At 42.0% G+C, this 22,651-nt stretch overlaps 1 protein-coding gene across 1 annotated transcript in view; it reads left to right on the forward strand.

Annotated features, from left to right (window-relative positions):
* POU2F1 (POU class 2 homeobox 1) overlaps positions 1 to 22,651 on the forward strand; it is a 109,046-nt gene that overhangs the window by 49,879 nt on the left and 36,516 nt on the right. Inside the window, exons 7-11 of the mRNA XM_006147032.3 lie at positions 1 to 125; positions 1,611 to 1,737; positions 12,837 to 12,931; positions 16,925 to 17,098; positions 22,422 to 22,563. Of these exons, the coding sequence (XP_006147094.1) occupies positions 1 to 125; positions 1,611 to 1,737; positions 12,837 to 12,931; positions 16,925 to 17,098; positions 22,422 to 22,563 (663 nt within the window). The remainder of the gene's footprint in view (positions 126 to 1,610; positions 1,738 to 12,836; positions 12,932 to 16,924; positions 17,099 to 22,421; positions 22,564 to 22,651) is intronic.

Raw genomic sequence — 22,651 nt, forward strand, 5'->3', positions numbered from 1 at the left:
CCGCCGTGCAGCAGCATTCCGCCAGCCAGCAGCACAGCGCCGCCGCCGCCGGGGCCACCATCTCCGCCTCCGCCGCCACGCCCATGACACAGATCCCCCTGTCTCAGCCCATACAGATTGCACAGGTGAGTGTGGAGCGCCGGCCCGCGGGCAGCAGGTGAGGAGTAGAGGGCAGGCTGCATCTCAGACTCAGTGTCCTTTCTGACTGGGGAGCTCCAGGTCAGTGAGGTAAGTGTGCCCTCCCTCACCAATGAGTTAGATAGAATACCTCCATTTGCGTATGGAGGTTGATATAACAACAGAGCTGATTATTTAGCTGTTTATATTCGGTGACAGTTCTTGGATAACTGGCTAGTATATTTCTGAAGCAGGGGATTACCGTATGTACTTTAATTAGCTGTGACAGCAGGCATGGGTTCTTCCGCGTGCTCTGCAGTGACCGTTGCCACCCGTGCGTGAGAGGCCGCGAGTCATCTCCTTGCCGCGTAGGGATGGCATTGAGTGGAGCTGCGTTTGCTTTTGGTCTTCATGGTTTAGGGCGAAGCATCCCAAAATAAGAAAAATATATTTAAGATGCACAGACCATACAGTACCAAGGAGGAAAATAAATGAAATCTTTCCTTTTTCTCAAAAGGAGGATAAAGGTAAACGTACTTCTATCAGTACAATATATGAAGTCCTTATGATTGTCGTGCTAGACACCTGTCTTTACCCCGAAATACTCAGATGGGCTTAAACTATACCAAGAGTGTGAGTAGACGTGAAAAGAACTCCTAAGGAGAAGGGTAAAGGACCCATGAGGATAAAGAGTAGATGTCAGACTCACTTTTATTGCTATTATTTAGAGTCTTTTTTAAAAAAAGAATTGATTTATTTAACTTCATTTATTTATTTACTTATTTTGACCAGAGAGGGACAGAGCGAGAGAGGGGAAAGTGAGAAAGAAGCCACCAGTTCTGGGACTCGAACCATGGTCTGCCATGTGGGAGTCCAGTGCCCTTAACCACCATGCCACCTGCTGGCTCCTATAGAGTTTATCCAGATAACGTTTTGGCTTTTATTACTTTCTTCATCTTCTAATAAGTGTGCTTAGTGCCCGTGTGCTGAGGCCCTGTGTTGACATCAGTGTAAATAAGATATTGTACGTGAAAGTGCTTTGACAATGGTAAGACATGAGACCAGTGTCAGGTGCTGTGTTATGTTATGGATCAGATTTTAAATTTATTGGTAGAAATTCAGACATAACTCTCTAATTTTTTGTTTAACAAGAGGAAAATCAAATGTTTACAGACTCTTCTCACTTGATTTTTAAAACTCATACAGATCTTTATATGTTAAAAAATACAACTTTTACCTTTTGTTCTGAGATATTTTAAATAACTACTGGAAATTGAGCTCAGTGTAAGCCACGGCACAATACAGTTCATGGCCACAGACATAGTTAAGGCTCGTAGAGGCTCCAGGTCTCTTCACGCACTCTGGGAACGTACCCTGTGGGAAATACCGAAGGACGCTCCATAGCGACTCTGCTTGGGTGTGACAGAGGCCATCAGTTGGGAACCTCATGATTAAACAAGCTTCCAATCCATGTTTTCATTTTGACTTTCCAGGATCTTCAGCAGCTGCAGCAGCTTCAGCAGCAGAACCTCAACCTGCAGCAGTTTGTGTTGGTGCACCCGACCACCAACCTGCAGCCAGCACAGTTCATCATCTCACAGACGCCCCAGGGCCAGCAGGGTGAGCGCCTCCACGGCATGCGGGCTTGCTGGGCCATGCACAGCGACTACCACTGTGTCCACCCTCACACTTGATTCGAGCTGCCTCCTTCATCAGCAAATACATTTTTTTTTTTTTTTTTTTTTTTTTTTTTTTATAGAAACCATTGGTTCACCAGACAAAGCTATAGAACACATGTGCTCACCAGAGAAAGACAGAGAGAGGGAGAGTGAGAAAGCAAGCTGCCAGGTCCAGGTCTTGAACTACAGTTGACCATGTGGGAGTCCAGTGCCTTAACCACCACACCAACAATACATTTGGTGTTGGCCCCCAAATAAATGTTTTCAGTGCCCCAGCTGTGAGATCCTGTGTTGATGTTAGTTCAAATAAGATAATGTACATAAAAGCACTTTGAAAATTTCAAAACACCAGGCCACATGAAGTGCTATTGTTATGTTAGAATTATATTTTTATTGAATTTTTCCTTGATTTTAAACTATTGATATTCACATTAAGAAAAATATTTTCGGTCACATATACCACATTATTTTATCAGTTAACCACTAAAGAAGAACCACACATTTGGCTAAAAGTCTGAATGAAACCATTCGACATACTGAACATAAATTGGATAAATTGCTTCTAATGTTTGGATAGTTTTTGGATAGTTGAATGTATTCAGAGAATATGTACTAAACATTAAAGGTATATTCTTCTACCAATCATTTGTTTTCTTTTAGAGTTTGAGAAAGAGAAAGTGTTGTATTAGAAGCTATATAGACTTTGTGTGTTGCAAAAGATCTTGAAGCCTGGGACCAGCAGTTGACATAATGGCTATGTTGCTGGACTCCCATGTAGCCTACCACCATTCCAGTCCTGGACCCAGTGGCTTAAACTCACACTGGGCGCATGTGTGTGTGTGCCCAAGATCTCGAGAGGAGAATGGAGGAGAAGGGATCGTGGCTTGGCCATCCCCCCCAGGGGGTGATTTCTCGCTTTCTGTCTGTCTCAATCTGTCTTTCTGGTGAGCGCACGCACTCTATAGCAAAAACCTCTCAAAAAAAAAGAATCTTGAAGCCTTTGAGTGGTAAATACTGTGTAGTTTCTGTGTCAAGCAATAGTGAAATTTGATCATATTTGTCAAGTCGGGCATTGAGGGTAGAGTATAATGATACCAAGGAATACTAGCACCTACTGATTCTTCATTGTTTCTAGGAGGGAGCCTTTTTGGCCTTTGTCTTCTTGATTTTTTAGTCTAAAAAATTTCTTGTAGAAATACCTGTCCCAGCATATGTCTAAGGCTGAAAGAGGAGTGAGTCCACTTCAGCTTGCACAGAGCTCACAGCCCGGTGGCAGAGAAGCCGGCGTACTTGGTGGTGGTGGTGGTCTCCCCTACGCAGAGCACTGTGGGAGCCAGGCGACGCCCTGTACCTCTGTGAGCAGAGCAGTGTCCGTAGTGCTTTGGGAGAGTGCACTCGTAGCCTGCGGAGGAGAGAGGGAGGTCGGTCTTAGAAAACGCATGGCATGTGCAAAGCTCATAGGCACAGAGGAAAGATCAGTAAGCTGTGTTTGAGAACTGGAAGTAGTAACCAAAGACTGGAGTGTGAGTTGCACGTGTGGATAATAGTGAAACTGGAAACCAGAAAGAGTGGAGAGCAGATCACTCAAGAGCCTTACAGTGTGGCCCCGAATCCTACAACTTAATGGTTCACAAGGTTCAGTTCACTTAAGAACTGAGGAGAGCTAGCAGGTGGCATGGTGGTTCAGGCATTTGGACTCTCATGTGGCTGACTCGTTTGAATCTCTTACCTGACAACGTGCTTTCTCACTTTCTCTCTCTCTCTCACTAGACATATATCAAGTTAAAAAGAAGAATTATAAATAAAATGAAATAACTAATTGTTAAAAAAAAAAAGTCACTTGAAGAATTTAGAAAAATATGTTCCTGAACCATGCTCCCCAAATTTTAACCAGCATTTTGACAATTCTAATGCGAATGACCCAGTACCTTCTAATAAGTAGTACCAAAAAAGGTTTAACAGAAAAGTGACCTATCCATGTTTAGGTTTAAGAAAGTCGATGCTGAAACCTGGGGAGGAAAAGTTAGAAGGGATAAGAATAGAGTAACAGTGGGTAGGAGATTGTGGCAATCCTACTGAGGTTGACGAGGACTGAGCTGTGGTTCTGGTGGCCAGTTAGATTTGTTTTAGTGATTGGGAAGAGGCATCTAGGTATTCCTGAGTTACTAGGAAACTGAGGGTTGATGGGGTCACTCAGAGAAAATATCCATGCAGTGTTCAGAGAACCCTGCTGAAACCGGCCCTCTAGGTGTAGAAGTAAGTGGAGTCAGAAGGGGAGGCTGTGCTTTCAGAGGTCAGAACTAGCAGACAGTGTGCTGACAGTGGAAGAGAATTCAGCAGGGACGGAGAGAGGGACCGAATTCAGAGACTAAGGGAGGGAAGGCTGAAGTGTGTGTTAGGTTTGGAAAGTGGGGTTGACCATTCACTCTGAATAGGTTTAGTGTTTGCAAAGGAGTCTCATGTTCCGAACCTTTCTCCCTGCCCTCAACCTTCTACACGATTAGGAAAATGCACAAGGAGTGGAACACCGACTGGCTCAGAGTCGGCGACCTTGGACAGGTCACCCCCCAACCTTCCTCAGTTTTACACTCCTTCCCTCTCATCTTTCCCTTTACCTTTATGGGTGAGTCACAGCACATGTTTAGTTACCGTCAGGGAGATCGTGATCCAGAGTGAAGAGAGCCTAAGGTCTCCCTGAGTCTCGGCTCAGCCCCTCCTCTGTTCGCCTTTGGGAGAGGTAACGTTACTGTCCTGTGCCTCAGTTTCCTCATCTGTAACGCGCGGACACTTTTAGTGTTCACCTCGAGGAGGTCAGGGTTACATGAGCATATCCACGTAAAACCCACTTAGAAAAGGGTATAGTAACCGTTAAATTGTTGCTGCCATTAGCATGGTATCAGTTAATCATCATTTGTTACTTTCTTCTTGTCTTTTCTTTTTTTAAACTTAAGTTATTTCTTCCATGAGAGACACAGACAAGCACTTCCAACAGGCTCCTCACATAGTGACCCACCTCGTATCTCAGCCAACCTGCGTCACAGGCACACACATGTGGTCCCAGCATGATCAGGGAAGTCCCAACACACGAACCCTGGTCCCTTTCCATGTGGCCCAGTTGTGTTACCACTGTGCCACCACCTGGCCTCGCTTGTTCCTTTGTATAGTAAAAAAAAAGAAGAAAGAAACTGCTTGGAAGTACCTGGAATCCATTGTAGCTCTGCTGCTGAGTTCCAGGTCCGTTTCCCAAGGTTACCCCACAGTGTGAAGAATCAGAACTGGGGAGATACGTCCCTTAAAAAAGTATATACGCAGAGTGGCATTCAGTGTTTAGAAACGTCACAGAAGCTGAGAACCTGAATAGCTATTCTTAACTTAATAGGAGGGGACTCTGATTTGATCTGTTGGAATTTTAATAATAAATGTTTTCAGCATGAAATTAGCTTTCAATACTGACTTCTTGAGTTCTTTTGTTTTTCTTAGTTTTCATTTATTAATCTAAAACTTTTTTTGTTAGATTTTTGCCATAAGGTGTGTGTGCTCACTAGAGAGAGAGGGGGTAAATAAGAAATCACTCCTCAGGGGGATGGCCACACTGCTGTCCCTTCTTCATCATTCTCCTCTTCGGATTTCGGGCACACACACACACACACACACACACACACACACATGCCTGGTGTGGTTTTCAAGCCTCTGGATCTGAAGCTTATACCATGGTAGGCCATGTGGGAGTCTAGCACCTTAGCCACTATGCCAGCTGCTGGCCCCAATCTAAAACTTCTGGCACTATTTTTAGACACTATTGCTAGGTTGTGTAACTGTCTAGAATTTAATTTATAGCAAGAGAAATCTAAGCTATTTACCAGAATGACCTTTCTTCCTTTTTCTTGGGAACATTCTTACTGATACATTTCTGAACTTTAATCAAAATCTGTTGGAGATTTTATTCTGCCCTTTATGCTCTCACCATTTATATTTTATATTTCTAATATTTATTTATTTATTTATTTATTTGAGAGGTTTTGGCTATAAGTTGCATGCACTTGCCAGAAAGACAGAGAGAGAGAGAGAGACAGAAAGCAAGAAATCCCCCCCCAGGGGGAGTGGCCACACTGCAATCCCTTCTCCTCTCGGGATCTTGGGCACGCATGCACACACACCCGGCGTGAGTTTAAGCCACCGGGTCCTGGACTCGAACCGCAGTTGGCTACATGGGAGTTCAGTGACATAGCCTTTATGCTAACTACTGGTCCCATATTTCTAATATTTATTTACCTATCTATCTATTGTTTTTTTAAAACATTCATTTATTTGTTCTTACATTTTCCCACAAACATTTTCTTCTTTCTATTATTTATTTTTTCTTTTTTTGGAGAGGTTTTTTGCTATAGGGTGCATGCACTCACCAGAAAGACAGAGAGAGACAGAAAGCAAGAAATAACCCCCAGGGGGGATGGCCACACCACAATCCCTTCTCCTCCATTCTGCTCTCAGGATATTGGGCACGCACGCACGCTTGCCTAGCGGAATGTTAGGCCGCCAGGTCCAGGACTCGAACCATAGTCAACTACATGGGCGTCCAGCGACATAGCCATTATGCTAACTGCTGGTCCCCCACAAACATTTTCTTTACATATCAAAAAGTTTCTGTTCATACTCCATAGTTCTTGACAGTTAATAAACAACTTTCAAAATTTCAAGAATCTGAATTTAAAGATAATTATCAGAATATTTGTTATAATTTTGTTTGTGACTCTATAACAGAGATAGTATGGTTTTAAATATTTTTGAGGAAATATTTGCATGTCAACTATTCAAACCCTTGAAAAGCAAACACCCAGCACACAATTCACACATAAACCTTCTCAATTCGGCCCTGCCTACCAAGTATTCTGTGATATACCATCCGCCATCAAAGATCAATCTCTTTCTTCCTATAGTCTTCCTCAAGATAAATCTCTGGTTGTGGCTGCTCTTTTGCAGTCTCTACTGATTACAATGCAGAACTGGAAAAGTCCGGGTTATTTTGTGGTACAAATTATTTCAGATAGGCTTTCTAATCCTCTCTGCCAGGCAGAACTCTTCATGGTGCTAGGCCATCTTTGCAAGAGCTACCGTTGGCTTACTTGAGATTTACCTCACTTACGTACTTTTCTGGTTAATCTTCAGATATGGCTTTCCAGTCAAAACCCCGTCCAATAATGAGTATGTCCGATTTCTGATTCAAGGCAACAGATATTATTGAACTTATGCAAATAGTCATTCTGCCATAAAATAAGAAAACTCCCAAATATTTTCCAATTCCAGAGGGCTCAGGAAGGAAGAACAGTTTAAAGAAACAAGAAGGAAAAACATTTTAACAAATTGCGAAACCTATCAATAGTTCAAAAGAAAACAAAATCCTACATTGGAAAACAAAGCATATTAAATAAAAGATGGTGGGAACCAGCAGTTAGTGTAATGGCTATGTCGCTGGACTCCCACGTAGTCGACCGCGGTTCGCATCCCGGACCCGGTGGCTTAAAACTCACGCCAGGTGCATGTGTGTGCGTGCCCAAGATCCCGAAAGGAGAATGGAGGAGAAGGGATTGCGGCGTGACCATCCCCCCTGGGGGGTGATTTCTCGCTTTCTGTCTCTATGTCTCTCTCTGTCTGGCGAGCACATGCGCCCTATAGTGAAAACCTCTCCCCCAAAAAATAAATAAATAAATAAATAAAAGATAGTAAGGTTTTACTCAAAAGTCCTAAATGTCTATTTCTTCAGTTCAGTCTTATGTAATTAATCTTTTCATCTGTTGAATTTGCAGTGTTTACGGTGGCCTGATCTTTCTGTTTAATCCTAGAAGTTAACATTCAGTAGTGTTGTTGATGTTTCTTCTCCCTAGCATTAAGTTGGTCGTTTTCTTGGTTGTTTTTTGTTTTCTTTTGTTTTTTTTTTCTTCTTTTTTTTTTTGGAGAGGTTTTTGCTATAGGGCTTGTGCACTCACCAGACAGACAGACAGACAAAAGGTGAGAAATCACCCCCAGGGGGATGGCCACGCTGCAATCCCTTCTCCGCCATTCTCCTCTCGGTATCTTGGGCATGCACGCACACACGCCTGGCGTGAGTTTAAGCCAGTGGGTCCAGGACTCGAACCATGATCGACTACATGGGAGTCCAGTGACATAGCCATTACGCTAACTGCTGGTCCCCCTTTTTGTTCTCTTATTCTGTATGTGTGTCTTTAGTTTTCTTGGTAAAGCACTTTTTTAGAACTTCTTGAAGAGCTGATCTGCTGTTGGTAAATTCTTCCAGGTTTTGTTTATCTGAGGATGTTTTTGTTTTTTCTTCCCATATGAAAGATAATCTTGCTGGGTTTAGTATTCTTGGTTGAAACTGTTTTTCACTTAACACTTTGAATATATATTCCCATTTTTTCCTGCTTGCATTGTTTCTGATGAGAGGTCTGCTGTTAGCCTGATGGGATAATCTTTATAAGTAACCTAACATTTGTTTCCTGCCAGTTTTAGTATCTTGTCTTTGTCTGTGGATTTGGTCAGTCTGGCTATGATGTGCCTTGGAGAAGATCTTCTTGGGTTGATTCTATTAGGGGTCCTTTGTATTTCTTGGGTCGGGATAGTTGAATGCCTCTCTAGACTTAAAAAGTTTTCTTCTAGAGTTTATGGAGTAGACTATCAATGCCCTTATTAGTTTCTTCACCTTCTGGAATACCAATTATTCAGTGTTTGGGCGCCTAATGGTATCTAATATTTCTCGTATAGTATTCTCATTTTTTGGGTTATTTTCTCAGTTGTTTTTGTTGTTTATTGTTTTTGTGTTTTTTGTTTTCTTTTTGTTTTGTTTTGTTTTTTGTTTTTTGGAGAGGTTTTTACTATAGGGTGCATGTGCATGCCAGAAAGACAGAGAGAGAATATGAAAAATCACCCTCCCCGCCCCCCCCACAGGAGGGATGGCCACGCCTCAATCCATTTTCCTCCATTCTCCTCTTGGGATCTTGGGCATGCACGCACATGTGCCCAGTGTAATTTTAAGCCACTGGGTCCAAGCCTTAAACTGCAGAGTCCAGCAACATAGCCATTAAGCCATCTGCTGGTCCCGTTTTGATTGTTTTTGCTAGGTCAGAGGTTTTGCCTTCAACATCCAAGATTCAATCTTCTGCATGGACTAATCTGCTTTTAAAACTTTTGAGGGAGGTTTTGATTTCCTGTATTGCATCCTTCATCTCTAATAGCTCTGTTTGTTTTTTATGGTGTGCAGTACCTTTCAGATCATGCAAGAACTTCTCCACCTCCTGGAACTCGTCTCTTTTCTCCTGCATCTTCTGGAGTTCATGTGTCTCACCTCTTGTATCTTGTTTAGTTTTGTCACTAAATATTCTGAGTTCTCTATCAGACATTTCCATGATTTCCTCTGTGCTGTCTGTGGATGGTGAAGAACTGTTCTTTTCACTTACAGGAGAGCTATTTCCTTGGTTTCTCATATTTCTTGTGCCTTTGCAGTGGTTTCTGGTCATTCTGTGACAAAAATCTCTCCTCTATTGTGTTTTGCAATGTGGTATCCACACTGAGAAAAGAAAGAAATTAGGAGTTCAGATATATAAAAAGAAGTTTCGTACTTAAAGCAGGAAGTTTAATAAGTGTTGATTTCAGTAACCCTGAAAGTATTCAGATGCTTGGCTACAGTGCACCCAGGCCTGTTTAGACACTCACTGTGTATAGACTGCAGAGCAAAGTGGGAAAGTAAAGTTAAAAAAAAAAAAAAAAAGCAAACAGCAAAAGGGAAAAAAGAAAAACTAGACAAAACAACCAAAAAAGGGGAAATGTCCTTATTAAAAGGTAAAAAATGAAAACCACACGGCTAGCATGCCACACAAAGGTGCCAAGACACCCCACAGATTTAAAATGGATTCTGAAATTAGCAAGAGAAAGAAAAGGCCAGAGGTGAGAAGAAGCTGTTTATAAATAAATAAATAAATAAATAAATAAATAAATAAATAAATAAATAAATAATTTAGAGGCAGAAAGAAGACAGAAGTCCCCTACCTTGTCTGAGTGCTTTGGGAGTCTAGAAGATGAGGTTTAGAGCCTAACTTTGGTCACCTTGGTCCCTGAACACACCAGGACACAGCAGGTTTAAAGTGGCTTCTTGTCTGAGTGTTTCGGGCATCTAGATGATCCCTATCTACTGTGATTCTCAGGCCACCAGGTCCAGGACTTGAACTGCAGTCAGCCATTCGGAAGTCCAGCAGCTCAACCACCATACCACCTGCCAGCCCCCTCACTATTTATTTTTAAAATAAATAGATGTTCTTTGTTAGGAGACTTGTTTATTTGTTTTTTGTTGTTTGGGGAGCAGGAAAGTGGCAAGAATTGGTCCTAAAGGAAATTCTAAACCTCTCTGAGCTTCAGGCCAGCTGGTGGTGTGGTGGTTAAGGCACTGGATCTTACATGGCCAACTCTGTAGTTTGAGTCCTAGACTAAGTGGCTTGAAAATCAGGGAAGGCACGTGTGTGTGTATGTCCAGAATGCCAAGAGGAGAGTAGAGAAGGCCATGCAGCATGGCCCTCTGCCTGGGGCGATTTCTCACTTCCCCTCTCTCTGTCTCCCTCTAAGAAGTGCACATGCCCTATGGCAAAAAAAAAGAAAAAAAAAACTTAAAAAAAAAACCAGTCTAAACCTCTTGGCATTTTCAGCTGATCTTGCTTTGGCACAAAGAGCTAAGGTTTGAATTTATTCATAAAATAAGCTACTTTAATGTTTAAATTTAAAACTTAAACATTTGGGATTATAATTCCTGACTAGACATAAATGATCTTTAAAATCTACTCTTGTCACTTACAAGGTAGTAGAAATCTTGAGTGCTAAACTTGAAAGACGCTCATGTGTTGAAACACCCTGTGTTTAAGGGGCGCAGGGCTCCTGTCCTTTGGGCTCATGTCAGCTTCAGTTTGCATTGTTTCCAAATATTCTTGAGTCTTTCATTTGTAAAAATGTTATATGTTAGATTCATTTTAATCATTGACATAAAATACAGTGTTGTTCTCCTCTCCAGACTATCCTTCAAATTTTTTCAAACTGGTACAATTAGTATATATGTATGTACGTACGTATGTATGTATTTGAGTTTGTATTTGAGTTTATTTTTCCCGATAGAAAGAAAAACAAAAGTAACACCCCGGCAAGGTCTTTCCAGCACGGTCTAAGCCCAGCCTCAGCCAGTTCAGAATGTGGGGACACGACTGCCCACCCTGCACCCTCAGGGAAGCCTAGGGACGGCACCGAGATGAACGTTGGGTTAGTTGAGTTTACTCAGCAGCTTGTCGGGTACCTGCTACGTGCCTTCCATTGCTCCTGTAAGGGATGTGACGTTGGTCTACAAGTTAAGGCACTTGCAGTCATGAGGAGTCAGACGGTAAGTGTATGAACAAGTGCTTTGGTAGCGAGAGGTGCTAGGCAGCGGCAGATGAGGGCTGCCTGGGAGGATGCGCCTATGGCAGAATGGGCACGTGACCTGCCAGGACCGTTCTGGAGCAGCAGCATTTCAACTGGGAACCAAATGGATGCAGGGTGGGCTGCTACGCTTGAGTACCCCATGAAGTGTCTTGTAGGCAAGGGAAGACACAGCACCTGAGGTGGGAGCGTGCTCACCCTAAGCCAGGAGAAAAGGCAGTGAGTGGGAGGAAGCAGTGAGAGATGAACCGTGGGCCCCGGACAGGGCCAGATTGCCGGTGGCTGCGAGTGCTACCCAGCTTGTAATGTGAGCCCGTTGGGACATTTTGATGAGGAAGTACATTCAGAAAGGTCCCCCAGCTCCCTGTGTGGATCGATCTGTACGGAGATAGATACTTGGGGAAGCAGCGTGGTCATTCAAACCTCCATAAACTTTTTTTTTTTTGGTCCAAATTGCCTTTTAGGAGAAGTCTGTAATGACATGTTCTCTATTTAATTGCATTTAATCATCCTTGAGTATGTTTTGCTTGCCCTAGGACAAGAAAAGTCAGAGCTTTCTAGAAAATTATTTTTGAATGGTAGGATCCTTTTTTTTTCTTTTTTCACATTCTGTGTCAGGTAATTTCTATCTTTACTCTTATATCAGCATAAGAAATCCTATATTTAGTATTACAGTAACAGCTTTATGTTTAAAAATGGTTACTATAGGTTAAATACTTACATAAGGATATTCTAGATTGGTCCTCTCTTGATAGATTCTTTTATTTTAGGAATTATTTTATTTAACTTTACTTATTTAAATTTGACCAGAGAGGGAGGGAGGGAGAGAGAGACAAAGCCACCAGGTCCAAGACTTGAACTGCGGTCAGCCATGTGGGAGTCCAGCACCTTTAACCACCACACCACCTGCCAGCCCCCTCTCATGATAGATTCTGGAAAAAAAAAAAGATTGTAGAGTCAAGTAATTGATTAGCCTTCCACTATAAATATATTGAGGATTTACATGTTTACTTGAAAGTCAGTAGTCCCATGAAGCCTTGTTGACATCACGTATCAGTCATTTTTAAGCTGAGACGGTTCAGCGTTACTGTGAAGGAAGACTTACCTTTCAACTTTATCTTCACTGAAAGGCAGATCTTTGATAAAGGACTGGAACACAGCATCTTTCCCTGCTTACAGGATAGCCTACTTCATTAATGAAGCAGTTCTCTGGTGTAGCATACGTACGCAGTTTCCAGTGGGTTCTGCCATCAGAAATTGAGGGTTTTGGTTTTTTTTTTTTGAATTTCTAGCTTCCTCCATTAGAGAATTATTCACTTCCATTCATTCCTTAATAAAAGGAAGAATTAACTCTTTATCAAAGAAATTATTCAGATTATGCTAAAGATGTACCTCTTTTATTTGAATGTTCTCTTCTTGCCCAAATTGGTATATAGCAACATTGAATTTTAGACAAATAAGACAAGAGTTTTAAGACCAATAAGACTCACAGAAGAGCACTTAGAATTTTCAGGTCATGCTCTTATTCTTTCTTTTGATTTGTGTTCAAAATAGTCTTAATATTTCTGGCATAACGTGTGTGTATTTTTGCAGGTCTCCTGCAAGCGCAAAATCTTTTAACGCAACTACCTCAGCAAAGCCAAGCCAACCTCCTACAGTCGCAGCCAAGCATCACCCTCACCTCCCAGGTCAGTTTTCTCCCCTGAGGCTTGCCTTCTCTTCTCCTATTCTTTTGCGAAACCTTTGGACTTTGTTTAACTAAAACATAACAAAACAAAACAAAAACCCTAATAAAAATAAGCCAGTCTTCAAACTGACCCAGAATTCACAGCTGGGCTTGCCAGCGTGGTATAGCAAGGCATTTCCACATTGCTGAAGGCGTTGAAAATCTTCCTAACCTCTATTTCTTATAGTTCATAGAGAATGACCTATATGTTCACAGGAATAAATGAGTAGTGATGTGTGGTGGCTATTTTGAAAAATAATTATTTCATTTTATTTCATTTCATTTATTTTAATTTGACCTGACAGGGACAGAGTGAGAGAGAAGGAAAGTGAGAAAGTAAGCCATCGGGTCCAGGTCGCAGCCAAGCATCACCCTCACCTCCCAGGTCAGTTTTCTCCCCTGAGGCTTGCCTTCTCTTCTCCTATTCTTTTGCGAAACCTTTGGACTTTGTTTAACTAAAACATAACAAAACAAAACAAAAACCCTAATAAAAATAAGCCAGTCTTCAAACTGACCCAGAATTCACAGCTGGGCTTGCCAGCGTGGTATAGCAAGGCATTTCCACATTGCTGAAGGCGTTGAAAATCTTCCTAACCTCTATTTCTTATAGTTCATAGAGAATGACCTATATGTTCACAGGAATAAATGAGTAGTGATGTGTGGTGGCTATTTTGAAAAATAATTATTTCATTTTATTTCATTTCATTTATTTTAATTTGACCTGACAGGGACAGAGTGAGAGAGAAGGAAAGTGAGAAAGTAAGCCATCGGGTCCAGGACTCGAACTGCAGTTGGCCATGCAGGAGTCCACTGCCCTTAACTGCCATGCCACCTCAGTTAAAGCCCATCAAGGTCCTTTGTCCTTTCTCAGAGACAGCAACAAAAGCTCTGATCTCTTTATTTTCTTTCCTTTCAACGCTTAATGTTGCTTTTCAGCTCTTCTCTATTAGGCTCTGGAACCACCATACGCATGTAAAATGCACAGGTCTTAGGCCTCTAGAGGCTTAGGTTATAGACCTGGTTCTGTTTCTTATCTAGTTGTGAGGTTGAGCATGTTACTTTTTTCCTTTCTGAACTTTAGGCTCCCTACCTAGAAAGGAGATAACTGATCCCAGCTCCCACTTCTAGCTCTGACTCTCTGCAGCGTAGAAGTTACCCCTTATTACTAGTGCATTGTAGGTTGAACACCCCTAATCTGGAAACCCCAAATCTGAAATGCTCCAAAATCTGAAGTATCAATTTGAAATGAGTCACAAACCTAAATGTCTAGAAGAAACTTTAAAGAAAAAAATCTATGTTCTTGGGTAAGGCAGTGATTTTTAAAAATAGAACACAAAACACTATTTAAGAAAAAAAATTGATAAATTTAATATTGTAGAAGTTAAAGGCCTCTTAAGAGAATAAAAAGAAAAACCACTGATAGGGAGAATATATTCTTAAAATACATGTGATAAAAGATTTGTATCCAGACTATATGACAATTTAAGACAATTTAATAAGACAAATTGATTTAGGGGGGATGGGGCAAAAAAATTTGAAGCTACTTTACTGAAGAAAATATGCGAATGCCCCATAAGTATATTAGAAATTGTTTAAAACTGTTAGTCATTGGAGTGGCAGATGGCGTGGTGGTTAAAGGTTCTGGACTCCTGCCTGGCCAACCATGGTTCAAGTCCTGGACCTGATGGCTTCCTTTCTCACTTTCCCTTTCTCTTTGTCTCTCTCTGATCAAATTGGAAAGTAACAATAATAATAATAATAAATAAAGTTAAAATAAAATGATTCTTAAAAACAAAAAAGCACCTGTTAGTCATTACGGAAATACACATGAATTTTTACTAAATACTCACTAGGTAGATGGCAGAATTTAAAAGGCTGTGATAAGACCAAGATTTGAAGCAACAGAAAATACGAGAATGAAAGAAACAATACCCAAATAATAATTTAAAGTTTACATACACTGAAAAAGCAAAAGGAAGAGCAGATTAGGAATATTATTTGCATTGATATGACAGACGAAAGCCTAATCTATAACATTTAATGAGCTCTTTAAGAATAAGGATGAGGGGGCCAGCAGGTGGCATGGTGGTTGATGCACTGAATTCCCATATGGCTGACCATCGTTCAGGTCCTAGACCCAGCAGCTGGAAAATCACACTGGGCATGTGTGTGTATGCCCAAAACCCTGAGAGGAGAGGAGAAGGGATTGTGGTATGGCCATCCCTGCTAGGGAGTGATTTTTACTTTCCCTCTCTCTGTGTCTCTGCCTCTCCTGGAGAGCACTCGCCTCATGGCAAAAAAAAAAAAAGGCTGAGAATAAAGATGTCAACATACAAGTGAGTCACAGACATAAACCCAGCTCGCATCCAAGCACACACAAGCCCTGATTGACACACGGACAGGTCTCCACGTGGAGTAGTAAGAGGAACACGAGTGACAGCAACAGTGAAGGACTGTTTATTCCCTGAATTAGCAAGACGTTTTTTAAGCCTGCTAATACAGAGCACATGGAGGAAACTAGCTTTGTATAATTTAAACTGACTTTAGGATACGCATCAAGCACTGAAAATGTGCATCTAATTACCAGAAAACTTCCTGTGAATTTATCTAAGAGAACTAACTACACAGGTAGAAAAAATACTGTATGCACAAAGCTTTTCATGGTTGTGTTAGCTATGTTAGTGAAAACGTGAGTAAAAAAGTACCCAGCAATTAAGAAATGGTTAAATCGGGGCTGGCAGGTGGTATGGTGGTTAAGGAAGCTGGACTCCCACATGGCCGACCGCGGTTCACGTCCTGGACCTGGCTGCTTGCATTTTCTTTCTCTTCTTCCCTCCCTCCCTCATTCCCTCTCTCTCTGGTCATATTAAAATAATTGTAAAAATAAAGTTAAATAATTCTTTAAACAAAAATAAATGGTTAAATAAGTTATAGTAATATTGTCTCAGCTTTTGAAAACGATAATTGTGAAGATGGAAATACCATAGGAAAAAGTTAAAATATAATGTTAGGTGAGAAAAACAGTATAAATTGTGTATGCCATAATTACAGTTAAGACTGAAAGATGTAGGTCTATGGAGAAACCTTGAACAAATACAAAAAAGGTAGCCTATTATAAGAAGTTAAAATTAAGTAAAATCTTTAAAAATAAGTTATTTAAACTATAGAGTGACTTACTTAAAATACGTTTCATCTTGTAGCATAGTTTTGTGTTTTATTTTAGAGAGAGAGAGAGATTTGTGCTATAGGGTGTGTATGCTCACTGGAAAGACAAAAGGAGACAGAAATAGAAACTGAGAAATCACCCCCCGGCGGGGATAGTCACAGCGCGATCCCTTTTCCTCCATTCTGCTCTTGGGATTTGGGGCACACACACATACACACCCGGTGTGAGTTTTAAGCTGCTGGGTCCAGGACTCAAACTGTAGTCGACTATGCGAGAGTCTGGCAACATAACCATTGCTCCATCTGCTGGTCCTGAAATACAGTTTTAATAAATCAGTGCCATCTGTTGGAGAGGTGATAGTAATGAACAAGACAGATACGGTCTCTGCTGTTTTGATGGACCAAGTGGCATCTTTGTGAAATGGTTTCTTAAAGAGTAATCTATTAGATGCTTAAAGTGAGTCATTTATTAAAAGGCTAGGATACGTGTATCAGACAATTGAAGACCCAGAAAACATTTCTGTGCATTCAGGTTCTCCCGTAGCCTTATGTGCTGGACCTCATGGGCCTGTAGCGAGGACAAGTTCACAGATGTCTTCCTGCTGACACCAGCCGATCCTTCTGTGGTGGGGCCGGCCTTCCTCCTCCACAATGTAGAAGCCCCCTCAAGTTGTTTCCTTGCAGCACAATTCTGTCATAAACACACGTATCGTTTGTGTGTGTGTGTGTGTGTGTGTGTGTGTGTGTGTGTGTGTGTGTGTGTTCTAACCGGTCTGCTCTTCTCCAACAGCCAGCAACCCCAACACGCACAATAGCAGCAACCCCAATTCAGACACTTCCACAGAGCCAGTCAACACCAAAGCGAATTGATACTCCCAGCTTGGAGGAGCCCAGTGACCTTGAGGAGCTTGAGCAGTTTGCCAAGACCTTCAAACAAAGACGGATCAAACTAGGATTCACTCAGGTAGGCGCGGCCTGGCCCACCCTTGCTCGCCCTCCTCAGCGTGGGCCTGTTTGCTTTCCATGTCCAGAGAGGCTTCCAGGGAGCCGGATGTTCCTTAGCCATGTTGTTTTTTTAGTTTTAAACTCTCTTTCTTGGCCATTTCCTACATTTTTGAGTTGAGGGTATGTTAAAAGAAATACAAACCAGTCGATTTAATAGAGTAGAGTTTTAACTGAATAAATCTTAATACAGTTTAAATCAGGCAGTTGTCCTAGACTTCTGGACAATTCCAGATAGCCTTGTGGTTGACTTGGTATTTAAGTTCCAGAAAAGGGAAATGACGTTCAAAAACGTCAGTGGGGCAGAGAAGCAATTGAATTGGTTCCATCCAGGTGGATGGTAGGGTGTACAAACAGCCCAAAAGGTGGGCTTTCTGTGGCTGACGGAGTGTGGCTGGTGTGATTGGCTGGGACTTGGCAACCAGCTCTGGAAGACAGCCTAACACGTATGATTTTAGCTTTGCTGTAGGAATCCAAGTGTGGAAGTACAGTGGCCATTTTAGGACAAAATAGTTGAACAATTTCCCCCCAGTTTTAATTAAACAGGTATTATATATTTGGTTGTAAGATTACAACTGAATTTTAGGTTAAAATCTTTCAAGATTTCTCTCTGAAGAACACAGGCCTCTGAGGTCGTAGCAATACATTGTGAGTGCTTAGAAGAGTGTGGTACCTGGCCAGCAGGTGGTGTGGAGGTTAAGGCACTGGATCCCACACGGCCTACTTCGCAGTTCAAGTTCCGAACCTGGCAGCTGAGAAACACTGTGTGCACGTGTGTGTGCCCAAAGTCCCGAGAGGAGACTGGAGGAGAAGGGACTGCAGCATGGCCACCCCTCCTGAGGGTGATTTTTCTCTCTCCCTCTCAGTGCTCTCTTCCCCTCTCTCTCGATCCAGCGAGCATATGTAGCCAAAGATCTTCACAAAGGAAGAAAAAGGTTATGATATGATTATATTGAGGGTTTTCTTATTTGAAGGACATCTGGTTGTAGAGCCTCGTGCTCCATGTGTAAGAGTGAAAGAGTACACAGCGTCAGTTATAATAGCTGAAGTGGGAAAACTTCAGAGGCTTGGTTACTTGTTGGGGCAGTGAGGGGATAGTGGAGAGGAACTCTCTAAGCCTGCACGCAACTAATCGTCAAATAAATACTGAGGTGAAAATCCAAATTAATCAAGATCCAGCGAACTTTTCTTGTATGTCTGCTAACGGAGGGCCTTGGAGTGGAACGATTGTGTTGGTTTAAACAAGCGTCTGGATACACAGCGCTTTTGTTCTAAGCACTGCCACTGACTTACTCTTTGATTAGCCTGTCACAAAAACAGCCAAACTGAATGGCATTTATGGATTAGATTAGGTGTTTTTACGAGTCAGGAGAAACCTGATGCTTTCTTTCCAGAGAATACAATCGCTGTTTGGGATTAAAGCTCCCATTTAAATACTATTTAAGTTATTTTACATTAGAAGTATAATAACACTACCTGCTCGGGCAGGTCAAAAACCAGCATTGGCATTACTTCACATATTGTAGGTGTTTTCAGTATCAGACTTGCATTTCTTTTATTTCTTTAGGAATTTATTTTTGCTCAAAGAAACTAATTATGTATTAGGGTCATGAAATTATTTTAAAAATAGATATAATTTGAAAGGAAATTCAGTTACATTTGTGAGGAGTTACAGTTATGAAAAAATTATAATATAGAGCTATTTTAGTACTTTTAAAGCAGCTGAATGATCTGGCTTGTTTTTAAAGCAAAGTTAAAAGGCCAGCAGGTAACAAGGTGGTTAAGGCACTGGACTCCCACATGGCTGCCTACGGTTCAAGTCCCGGACCTGGCAGCTTGCTTTCTCACCCTCTCACTTCCGCCCCAATCCCCCACACTGTCTTTCTCTGGTGAGTGCCCATGCCCAAATTAGGGGAAAAAAAAAAGAAAGATTAAAATTATTTATTTGGAAAAGAAAATGCTAAAACAAAACTACATTGATAGGGGTGAGTTAATGAGCTGACATAAATGTCAAGTAACATATTTAGCAGTGCTTCCCGTTTAGTCTGTCAGCCCTGTGTCCTGGGGCTCCCTGGGAGGTCGTTGTCTGAATGACAGCTCAGGGATGTCAGGGGACTTGCCAGTCTAACGTCTGCCCAACCAGTGCTTCACCTTCCCGTGTCGTTTGGCCCAGTGCGTCCTCAGTGCTGTTTCTCTCCGTGTAAAGGAGCCACACGTGGTCTGGAGATTGCCCCGTGGTTTCATCCTCTTTTTGGCGTAACCCAGTCTTTATCCTTCAGAGTGGCCTGGCCGCGGCAGTGGTTCACACCTCAACGACGTGGATTAAAGCCATATTACTGGATGGGAAAATCAGTCCACCAACCTTTATGTCTTTAAGTCAGTTATTCACAGGTTGCTTTGTATTCAGTTCATTTACATTTAAGTACACACACACATACACACAAGAGAAAGTTGGACTTTCAGGGTATTTATCAAAATGAAAAAATCTTATCTTCTGAGTTAAATATGCATGTTATTAGATGTTTCAAGTAGTGTCTTCTTTTTCTTTCTATTTTACATTCATTTCTCTTATGAGAGAGACAGAGATGGGACCCCAGACAGGATCTTGCTAGCCACGCTCCCCAGCCCCCACCCTCTAGCTAGCCGGTGTCACAGGTGCACCTGATGTTTCGGATGGACCTAGGATCCAAACTCCCGTCCCTGCTATGCAGTCCCAGAATCTTGCAGTGGCACTCAGCTGTGGCTGGGACCTTTTTTTTTTTTTTTTTTTTTTGAGTTATAAGCAGTAGTTATTTTTTAATTTTGTAGTTGCTTACTAAAGGACTGCTAGGGGTTTCACAGCATAGTTAGAAAACGTGTCATATCACACTTACCACACATGGTGTATTCATTATTTCTCCATTTCAGTCTTGCTCTTTTTGAAAGTATCAAAAGGATTTAATGTAGTTCAGATTGTATATGAATCAAATGCTGAAAACGCTCCTGTGAAGGAGAGCCCAAGATGGTGTGAGTTACAGGAGCACTAAGCCAAGTACGTTAGCTGGGTTATGCATCTGATTATATCTGCTGCGAGGGTATTACAAATCTCATGCGGGTTTGTCGTTTACTGCCGTGGTTCTAGTGAGCTGATACTGTACCTTTACTGACAGCCATCAGCTAATACTCAGTAGATGTGATTTCGAATGGGATTTTATTTTCTTCTTCCTCGCAAAATTATTTTCACAGTAACATCTTACAGAAGTTTGTGGGAAAATCTTAGCAAACTGTACAGTTACAATGTCAGGAAGCATTTACCGCCACTGAAGGTCTTACATTCAAACAATTCTACATTTAATCGGCCCCCGTATCCTAGAAAGCTGTAACTTAAGCAAACTGACCGTGACGCGGATCCACGTGATACACACCATAAGTTCCTGACACACACAGTGGGCACTTAGGGGACCACCCATCCACCGAATTAGGTTACACACAATAAAGAACGTGGGAAGATGTGGGCCGACCCCCCCTGGATCTTCAGATATGTTGTGTCTGGCCATAAGGGGCCACATGTATGTCCTGCTCGCTTTCCCGGTTCTCCCAGTCTTGCTGCTGACGGCAGGAGATCAGTGAGTCCACGCGGCCTGGGTAGAGCATCTCCCGAGCCGTGGAGCTTCTGGACAGAGATGGGAATGTCGCCTATTCGTGCTGGCCAACAGGTGGCCATCATCTGCTTGTGGCTCTTGAGCACGCGAAAGGGCTAGTGGTGCCGAAGAACGGACCCTGTAACATATTTGATTTTTGTCCATGTGCTGTGTGAGAGTAATTTATTTGATTTTAGGCCATTTAGATTTGAATTGTCACGTGTGACTTGTGGCTGTGGTTTTAGGAGTAGTAAGACGTAGATCAGTTGAAGGTTAGGTGTTCTGTCTTTTTTTTAATACTTCCAATGTTTACCGTTTGTTAAACTTTTTATCACAAATTTACCACTAGTAAGAAAATGAAGGTTTGAAAAGGGGTTCTCAGGGACCAGCAGGTGGTTTGCTGATTAAGGCACTATATTCCCACATGGCTGATTATGGTTCAAGTCCCAGACCTGGCAGCTTGAAAATCACGCTGGGCATGTGTGTGTGGAGGGTGCCCAAAATCTTAAGAGGAGAAGGGATTGCAGTGTTGCCATCTCCCCTGGGGCGGGGTAATTTCTCACTATTCTCTGGTGAGCTCACACGCCCTATAGCAAAAACCGAAAGGAGAAAAGTGTTTTACACCACCACCAAGTACCACCCAGTGTAGGTACTAATACACACGGTAGTATCCAACTGGGTGTGAGCGAGGTGGGGATCAGGACTAGGGTGGTTCTGATTCAGAGTGAGTGTGGCCAGGAGAGTTGGGAGTTGGCCGTCACAGTAGAGTTAGCTGGCTAGTAGGCACTTTGGACCGGAAGAGTTGTTGCTTCTCTGCCCTGGGACTGAACTAATGGAAATGAGTGGGTGAATCATTTGAACTTCATGAGCCTGTTATCTGGGTATATGGTAACTGTAAGATAAGGCTTTCCCCAGTGTGAACAAGGGAGATTCAGCTGGAAGAAAAGCGCTGTGTACATTTCAAAGGTTCCAGGCTTATAGAGAAAGACATCTTTTGTAATATATTCAGGGGATCATTGTTCTATTGCTATAAGGTTACCAAGTTTCCAGTGCCCATGGAGGCGTGACTAAATAGGTCAAACCTCTCTACTGTGAATTTCTGTCTCTATAATGGTTACAAAAGTGGTCTTTTAGAACACCTGTTTTTTTGTAACCAACTTTGAAATCCAAACTATGGGTGAAAATAGATTTTTTTTTCATGGCTTCCAGAAATACTTTATAGAAGAAAAAGAATGAGGGATCATTTCTAAATTTTAAAGTGGTTTATAGGAGTTGGGTTACTTCAGAAATACCTAGGAATATCTAAATAGTTATATCTAATCTCTGTAAGTAACACAGGTAAATTGATTTTTAAAGATTACTTAAATCAGTTTGGTTGTGTCAGTTAAGAGGCTTATATTAATCACATATCAGCATGACCTTTTGCGACCTAGTCGGAATTTTACCTCACTACATAAGGTAGCATGGGAAAGCAGATGGGATAGAGTTGAACCTTGTCATGGTCAAGGCCCAGCAGAGTCCTCGTGGGAATGCTCTGCTTAGGCAGGAGTGGAGCTGAAGCAGAAGGATGGGTGGTTCTCGGCCTCGGGCAGTTACTGGGAGCTCGGCTCAGTGATGCACTTTCTCCTCCTCTTCCCAACCCCACTCCTGCTCTCTGTCGTGCAGGGCGATGTTGGGCTCGCCATGGGCAAACTGTATGGAAATGACTTCAGCCAAACTACCATCTCTCGCTTTGAAGCCTTGAATCTCAGCTTTAAGAACATGTGCAAGTTAAAGCCACTGCTAGAGAAGTGGCTAAATGATGCAGGTAAGTGCATATTCGAGAAATTTCTCCCATTATCTATTGGAATTTTTGTTTGTTTGTTTTTCCCCAGAGAGATTTTTGCTGTAGGTCT

The sequence above is a fragment of the Tupaia chinensis genome, unplaced genomic scaffold (genome assembly GCF_000334495.1).
Source record: "Tupaia chinensis unplaced genomic scaffold, TupChi_1.0 Scaffold000198_1, whole genome shotgun sequence".
Classification (NCBI taxonomy): Eukaryota; Metazoa; Chordata; class Mammalia; order Scandentia; family Tupaiidae; genus Tupaia; species Tupaia belangeri.